Below are 8,757 nucleotides of genomic sequence, written 5' to 3'. Positions count from 1 at the left end.
GTGCACGCGACAAGAAAAAAAATTGTCTTACTCGATGTGATTGGCGAAAAAGTAAGTACCGTCAAAATGGACCAATCTTCTTCGACCTAACAAGAGAAGTTGAGTCTGTCTGTGTGTCGTACCAAAACACTGGAAGCACCGAAGCAGGATTTGGAAGCTGTCGCTAATAATTACTGTGACAGCTGACAGCCTGTTTGTTTGTTTGGCATGGCAGGCTCAGCTTTGAAAAGGCTGATGGCCGAATATAAACGTGAGAGTGACTAATTTCGAGTAGCATGTTAATTTACATTCATTTTTCGCCTGATCGCACTTTTCATTGCTTTACCGTTACGTATCATGTATCCTGCGACAGAGGGTGCGTCTCGATATTCCAAAGATAGACTTCCTTGATTGGTCCAAAGGTTCATTTGTTCAAAGGTCCATTAGTTTGATTGGTGAAGCTTCAGTAGTTTGAAGGGTTTATAGTCTGAATTTCAACCTTTTATTGACGTTTTCATTTATCTTAAGGTTTGTTACATTCAGAATGAGAAGATCCAATTTTTTGAGAGATTGACAAGACTAGAGTCACCCATATGACACCTCTATGCAAGACATGCCCAATGAATTAATTAATTAACTTAGCTAGATACTTATAAGTAGCAGGGAACAAGTTTGTGGAGAATTAATGAAAGCTAGTTAAGCAAGATCTCTGTAGCATAGTTTTGGTGGTGGAACATCTCAAAACATACCAGCATCACTAAGATTTAACACTCAAACTGAAAAAGGTCTTAATTTTTCTTCACTAAGGAAATTATGATGATTTGGTCAAAACTTTGAAAAGTGATCAATTTTCTCTCATGTTGTTATTTTTCTATGTTACTTTTATTCAGAGTTGACGCTTAACCCACCAGAAGGTATTGTGGCTGGCCCAATAAATGAAGAAAATTTCTTTGAGTGGGAGGCACTTATAACGTGAGACAATAGTTGGAATTTAGTCAAAAAATCTTGGATTTGTTAGCACTATGGTGTACATTTCAAACTGTTGCTCTTTTTTTTTTCCTTTTTTTTTTTTTTGTATCTACTATACTGTACGTGCCCAGATTAAGAAAAATATTTAAATTATCTAAAAATAATTAATATAACTGCTAGTGAATGATTTTTTCTTGCTATAAAGTCAATATGTATTGCAGTGAAATCAAAATAGATTAGTGTAGAATTTGAGAACACTACAAAACATTTTAATGAATTGGAAGCAATTAAAACAACTGTGTTGTAGTTGGTTCTATTGACATGCCTTTTACTTACCAAAAATGTTCCTGTCTTAAACATTTTGATTATTTTTGTACCAAGTAATTCAGTATCGATTACAGAAATATAATGACATCAAATCTAAATTTAGAGCTAAGCACTTTTTTTCAGTGGTCCAGAGGGGACATGTTTTGAAGATGGAATATTTCCAGCAAGATTGATATTTCCACCAGATTATCCTCTAAGCCCACCAAAAATGAAGTTCACTTGTGACCTCTTTCATCCAAATAGTAAGTTTAGGTGTTTTACAAGTAACTTGTTTTCAGATTCCCCCAAACACATTGTTACAACCATGTGAAATGTAATCCTAAATTGAGGCTTTAACTTTTAATGAAAATCTGATTTATATATTGATTTCTATTGTATCACAGAATGTATCCTGTTGATATCTAATATAATATCCCAAGCTGTTTCATTCTGTATAGTATATCCAGATGGCAGGGTGTGTATATCAATATTACATGCCCCAGGGGATGATCCCATGGGCTATGAAACCAGTGCTGAGAGGTGGAGCCCAGTGCAGAGTGTGGAGAAGATACTGCTGTCAGTTGTCAGTATGCTGGCAGGTATGTAGGTCCTCTTGTCAGTGAGAAGATCGTGCTGTAATTTGTTCACGCTGTAACAGGGGTTAATGGCTGGGCACAGTTTATAAGATTTAGACACGCAATACCAGATGGGATGGCCACAGGAATGAAATATATAATAAAGATGCAGGGGTGCACACATGACAATGCTTATTCTTCATACATTAATTCAAAAGGCAGTCAGATTTTTATCAAAATTTGTCATCTTTGTAAAATTATCTAGATGACTTGTACATAAAATAATTGGTGTATTTGTTTCAGAGCCCAATGATGAAAGTGCTGCAAATGTTGATGCTGCAAAAACGTGGAGGGAAAACAAAACTGAGTTTGAGGAAATAGCACGACGCACAGTCAGAAAATCTCTCGGGTTATAGCATAGGCCTATTAGAGAACAAAGGACATTACTGGGGAAAAGACAATGTGCAATTTAACTTAGATATTTGTGAACAGTTTTCAGACACTCTTGAAATTAGTCATGTATTCATGAAATTAATTTAGATGTAGTTCAATCACAAAAAACACAACATTTCATTATAAAATGTATTACCAAATTTGCTGCATGTGTACACATTCAAAATAATGTTTGAAGAAACTGTTTAAAAGATATATTTATTATAAGAATGCACAATTGTTGTACGTTTTAATAACTTTTTATAAAAGGTTTGGTATAATATGGAATGAGGTATGAGTAATGCACTTTTATATGGGTTTTAGTAATTCTGTTTCAGGGGAGAGATGAAAGACCTCATTTGACAGAAATAGAGTATCCTCCTTAGTAAGGAAAATGTGATTAACACAGATTGTGTGGAAATAGTTGAACACCTGTATTTAGACAAAAAACTGGGTCTAGTCTGGTAACGCCACAGAATTGCAACTCTTAGAATATAACTGGGGCACATTCTTAACAAGTAAAGATTGTTACATATTCATATGTCATGATAAGCAAATATATTAAAAGATTATTAAGTTTGATAATGGTGTGTCACTTTATTATCAAGGATGAAGTTATTTTGCAAATCATCAAGTTCAAGGCAACCATTATGGTATTAAAAACCCTGTAACTGGTAACATACTGGACAAAATGTGAATGTCCTTGGTAAAATGTTTCTTTACATTATTATCCCAGACTTATGATTCCACTGATTATTTATGCACTTCTTCAATTGCACTTTCCATTGACTGGAAATTAATGAAAAATATTTATTTTTAATTTTCATACATTGCAATATTCAATATTCATTGCTTCAGTTTGTGAAGTGAGCCAAGCATTTGGACTCTTAAAACTAAACCATATGTTACATTTCAAAAGACTCTTTTACAGATTGAATTCATGTAGATTGGCCAAAATGTCATGAGTAAAAAGTGCCCAGTGATTCTAGGTTAAGTTGTTGCAAGCACCGCTGAACCCACCTCTTTGCCGTGGTCAAAATTATGTTCTCTCTCCCACGCTACCATGTCTTTCGGCCTGTAGTTGACGATGAACGCCCTGCGCCACCTGTCGGTGGAGTTCCCACGGGTGTAGTGAAGCGTCCTCCCGTGATGCCCTGTACAAGATCCGGCAGGGATGGGCTGCGGTTGGCCCTCTGCCTGAAAGATGTGATTAATAATGTGGAATACGCTTTTGAGTCGAAGAAATTCACAGGGTAGAAATGGTATATCAGGTTTACCATTTTGAGTTTTCAGTTATAGGTGATAAAAGTCGCGCAATGAACGCTAGACCTTAACGCAAAAAGAAAAAAAAAATCAAAATTACAATCTGTAAGAGCTCTTTGATTTTTTTATTCTTTGTAAAATTTACCGGTGACATTTAAAATAAGATTTTTTTAGCTCGAAAACGAGTTTATAGATCACGTTTCTCGCAGCAGTTATGGAGACCCGAAAGTATTAAGAGCACGAAAATGGTTTTACGGGTTGCTACTTTCAAATCAGTTTTTGGATAAGGTGCACCTTGGTGATAAAAAGAAATTCAAAACTTTCCAGGATGTTTTTTACATTTTGATCTATAAAGGTGTAAAGAGCATTGCATGCTTTGAAATTATAATTGCAAGACATGCTGAAAACGGTGTCGGCCAATAGCCTGCATGGGCTTCATTCCGATATTCATGGTGCACGCCTACCTCGCTGCAGTCGTCGGTCATCCTTATATGGTGTCCCACTTTAACCGGGCGGTGTGTTCTCAGTGGCCTCTTGTGGGATCCCGACACGAACCACATGCAGCCGTTTTCCACCGTGGCGTCGTCCATGGCACACCAGAAGGACACGGCCCTTTTGTCCGGCATGTCGGGCCAGTAGGACTCGTCCTGGTGCCACGGGGTTCCCGTCTCTGTGTGCGGGCTCTATACGGAAAACAGACTAAATGGATATAAACATACAGAAATTATGAAATATGCCAAACTTATTCATCCAGTGCACTGTCAAAGTATTCTAGGACGAACAACTGAAATGTATGCATGGTCTTATTGATTGCGCAAAATGATTTGTGTAAGACTTTTAGAGCAAATTTTTTTTCAATTTCCCTGGCAATTTCAACGTATTTCTTTTAATCACGAAGTTAAACCTTTCAAAGAAATACCCATTTCTAAATACCAAGTTTTAAAAATTTTAAAATCACCAGTGAATTTTACCAGTTTTCATCTGGTGGGTGACCAAAAAATTACAAACTTAAAACTTAGAAGCAGGTTTACAAATCTTAATCTTTTTCAACAGTTTTGAATAGGGTAAACTATACTCACCCTGAGCTTCAGAGCTAACTTGACACTAACCTCTTCACTGTAGCCTATCTTCATCGTGTCAAGTTACTTGACACGATGAAGATAGGCTACAGTGAATAGGTTAGTGTCAAGTTAGCTCTGAAGCTCAGGGTGACTATACTTGGTTATAAAGGAAAAAACTGTTGCAATTTCTCAAAAAATCAATTTAAGAAATTTATTTAGTTCTAATGCGCATTGTATACCTTTTATAATTCATTTGGCATAAATTAATATTATCATTTTAGTTTGTTAGTTTGAAACACATCAGTCCAACAAAATGACCAAAATTGACAGCCACTGTAAGTAAGTAATGAAACTTAGAAAAAATTTCCAAAAAAGTCAAGTCCACCTTTGCAATCAACATATCGAAGTCGAACTCGGCGTCCTCCCCAATGATCACGTTAGCTATGGCCTTGGTTCTCTGGTGCAGCGGGCCCTGCGCCAACCCTGGCAAATACACACTCGGCCACATGATCTGGCACACGTTCTCCTGGTCAATCACCTTCCGCTTTTCTGAAAATGTATGTATAATAATATTTATTATTATTATTATTATTATTACTATTTATTTATGTATTTATCTATTTGGAGCTAGTGACTCCTTTTGACTGGAAAATTATGAAGTAGAGTCCGCGTAAGAAACTTGAACGCCAGAGAGTTTGTTTGAGTTACGCATGGACAAAATTACGTTATTATGTCCAAGAGTTACGCAAAGATTCTAGTTAATGTTTAACCTTAAAAGCGATGTTTTTATCATCATAATTTTTTTTCACTACAAACACAAGGCACAGGAAAAACAATGTAAACGTAAAAGACCAGTTGGGCGATGCTTGCATTATTTTCAACTTCATCTGAAGGTGAAAAAAATCCAAAAAAAAAATAATCAATTCGAGTAATAAGGTGTCAAGTTACGTGGAGTCAACTGTTTTACAAAGAAATAATAATAATAAATAAATGAATAATCGACAATCGACTGTGATATAAGGCGTGCAATTATGATTCGGCTTGTTATTAATCTACTTTTCCCTGTTATTAAACATTCTTTTGTATTCGTAACCAACGAGTAATTCATCTAATATAAGAAATGCGCCGAAGGCGACAAGGACATATCATTGCCGCAAACGAAATGAGGTCATATACAGCTTTACCGTGAGATCCCAAGTCGTGTCTATGTTTACTGGCATCTATCTCTCCACTAAGAAGCTTATCGTATATCTCTTGGTAGATTTCTAGAGAATCGTTGTCCAACAGGTTGTGTACTACCTGATTGTACAAGATATAATAAATGAATAAATAAATAAGATATAAACAAACATTCAGTGACAGATGAAGCTCACAATATAAAGTTGAAAATGCATGTATATGTGGAAAAGTACAAAATTAAAATGTGTTGAGGTTTAGAGTGTGGAAGACGAATGTAGTCTTTTGCTTAAATGTTATTCTTTTTCTTTTCAAACAGCGTCCAATACAATTTGTTCGCCCGCTCAATCTGTGAATGTACTTCATATAAGTCAAACTTACCACATACCCGTTATCCGAAAATTGTTTCCTTAAATCGTCCTTATCTTGTTTCGCAAACCATTCACCTGCTGTTTCCGTCGTTTTCCAATTTACGTCCATTTTCTTCACTCCTTCTTAAGATGTATATACTGAGAGTACTTTATGACAGGGGCCTGGACTGATACCTTGATTAATCAAAAGTTTGACAGTAGCCTGAGCAGCACCGCATACCTTGATGCACCATAGACTTTGACTTTGGGAAAGGACATGGGTGAGACGTGCTTGTCAAAGTGTAAATATTCAATATCACTCCATGAATGTCACTAAGCCCACTTGTCGCCTGAACTTGACCCACTTAAATTAACCTTCCCCGGAAGTCGGAAATTTTTACGTTGGTGCATGCCGAGTTACGGAAAAACTAATACACCTGCTTGATTTTTGTTTCGCCGGGTTTGTTGGTACATTGTTTCTTGTGATTCTGTGTGTGTTTACCCCCCTCCCCTCCCCCAACCTAAGTTTGGCTGAGAGACACTGGCAATATTGACATTACAACTTACTTGTAGATGTGCTACATGTACATGTACCCCCTTATGCAACAGACTCAAGTCGACTTCGTCGTTTTAACTGTCTCGTTCTCGTTTATCCATTTTTTTGTGATGAAGTTGATTCTGCCGAGCTGACTGAATGTCAGCTGCGGGAATCGCCACAAGATCAGTCGAAAAGGTCGAGTACAAAACCTTGAAGAAAGTTGAAGGTAGTGAACCTAATGAGCAAGATCGTTTGTGCATTTCTAATTAAGGGTGGTAAAAGTTTGCAAAAAAAGGTGTTTGTTGTTTGTCTGTTGTGATCCACTGTTGATCAACTGATGTCTTCTCTCAGTGATCTACTGATGTTTTCTCTCCCTTTAGCTATCTAGATAAACAACTATCTTGTTAGCAGTTTTAATAGAGCAATATATCTGAAAAGATGTTTATTTGTGAAAAAAATAAATAAGCGTAAGATCTATACAAAAAAAAAAAAAAAAAAAAAAAAAAAAAATGAAACGATGAAAAACCTAGATGTAACAAACGTTATGAGGTTGTTACTCTCTCAAAGTCACTGGATAAATCCTGTAAAGTACATGTTTGTGGTCATTTTTCAGTGAAGCATGCCGGTGTAACGAAACTGACGGTCAGTTAAACAGAAAGTTCGCTCTCCATATAGTTATAATGGTTAGCCTGACCTAAGTGGTCCAAAATCTAGGGCGTGTCTTTCTTGTACAAATGAATGGGAAGCGGACCTCTATCGTGAGGGACTCTCTGTCACGTTACACCGGATTCTGAGTGTAACTTGTATCAGGCCTTCCCAACTACCAGACTCGGCACCTACGGGTCCAGTATAAACCGGTTTAATTTATCAGACCACACTACCCGTTTTCAAGGTGTGTGTCAGATCGCATTACAGAGTATCAGCCACCACACCGATTTTGCCTGGTGCGCGATGTGATAGCAATGATCCTAAGCGGGGTTGGAAAGTAGTGCATCTCATCTAGATTCATGCGCTGCTGCAATTTTCTCTGTTTATGCTAAAATCTGATAGTACCGCAATTTTTAACATAAAATTTAGGTTCGGACATAGCCAATGATGTTTTGTAAATAAGAACTTGCAAACTTATATATTAATTTAGAAAAGTAGACCTAATTTTGATAGCAGAAGCATATTCTGTCGGGGGTTTAATATTTTCGTGACTACCGGGATGGACGAGATTGAGGGCAGGGGTAATCCTAGAGAGGGGCGAGAAACGTCCATTGTTCTCGTCAGCGAGGCTGTCCTTTTTCAGGGTTTGTACGCACGGACAGAAAACTTAAGTATTGTGGGAACGTTACTAATGAAGCCACTGGTATTACTAGTAGATATCAGCCTGTAGTCTTGAACAAGCGCCTCGATGACGAGTGAACAGTTGTCAAAAACAAAAGACCCAGGTGTGGTAGTTCAACTACTGTTGATGCGTGCCGCAACGACCAAACCTAATTGCTCCTCAAGGTCACATAACAATAACCGGTACTGACGGCTAGGCTCGTCTTAATCATATAAGTAGCGCGTTTCCACCCCCTGATTGAGGGAGTCGTCTGTTGTATTCATACGACTCCTACTTGACGAAAACGAGGCGCGATACCCGGATGACAGGTAGGCTTACAGAATTTGTGATAGGGTATGATACTCTTTTATGCGATCTGACACACACCTTGAAAACGGGTAGTGTGGTCAGATATACCGGTTTATTCTGGACCCGTAGGTGCCGAGTCTGGTAGTTGGGAAGGCCTGTGTATTGAACTCATTTGCATGGAAAAGAAACTGCCGAATGGACAGACATAGCTTAGGCTCTCTACAGCAGGGATTTTATATGCTTGTCCAAAAAGTCTGTAAGTCCATTGAAATCATTGTTCCTTGAGAATGATTACAACAGTAATTCCCCAATCAGAACGCTCCATACCTGTTGTAATTTGCATTACAATAAGTCGCTCAGCGTAGTGCGAACTGTTTTCTCGACTGGTCATTTGACAGCTTGACCAAGTAAGGACACGGTATAGGTGTGGTGAAGTCGCAGGACCGAACATGTCATCAGCGTTAGGGATCTATGGTTTAGGCAAATATGT

General features: G+C 37.6%; 2 protein-coding genes across 2 annotated transcripts; one reads left to right on the top strand and one right to left on the bottom strand.

The window, feature by feature from the left end:
- Positions 1–60: 60 nt before the first annotated feature.
- Positions 61–2,846, top strand: LOC106174552 (ubiquitin-conjugating enzyme E2 G2). Its single transcript, XM_013556157.2, has 5 exons — positions 61–250; positions 870–951; positions 1,399–1,517; positions 1,713–1,853; positions 2,133–2,846. Exons 1-5 carry the CDS (start codon positions 208–210, stop codon positions 2,243–2,245), a joined length of 498 nt encoding a protein of 165 aa, XP_013411611.1. The 5' UTR covers positions 61–207; the 3' UTR covers positions 2,246–2,846.
- Positions 2,839–6,597, bottom strand: LOC106174551 (phytanoyl-CoA dioxygenase domain-containing protein 1 homolog). Its single transcript, XM_013556155.2, has 6 exons — positions 6,143–6,597; positions 5,770–5,884; positions 4,971–5,134; positions 3,989–4,207; positions 3,282–3,458; positions 2,839–3,050 (listed from the first exon to the last, which is right to left on the bottom strand). Exons 1-6 carry the CDS (start codon positions 6,239–6,241, stop codon positions 3,015–3,017), a joined length of 810 nt encoding a protein of 269 aa, XP_013411609.2. The 5' UTR covers positions 6,242–6,597; the 3' UTR covers positions 2,839–3,014.
- Positions 6,598–8,757: the final 2,160 nt, after the last annotated feature.

This window comes from Lingula anatina, chromosome 2 (assembly GCF_051362555.1).
Source record: "Lingula anatina isolate TDL-2025a chromosome 2, LinAna3.0, whole genome shotgun sequence".
Lineage (NCBI taxonomy): Eukaryota > Metazoa > Brachiopoda > Lingulata > Lingulida > Lingulidae > Lingula > Lingula anatina.
Note: the sequence above shows the minus strand (reverse complement) of the source record. Positions and strands in the feature narration are given on the sequence as shown.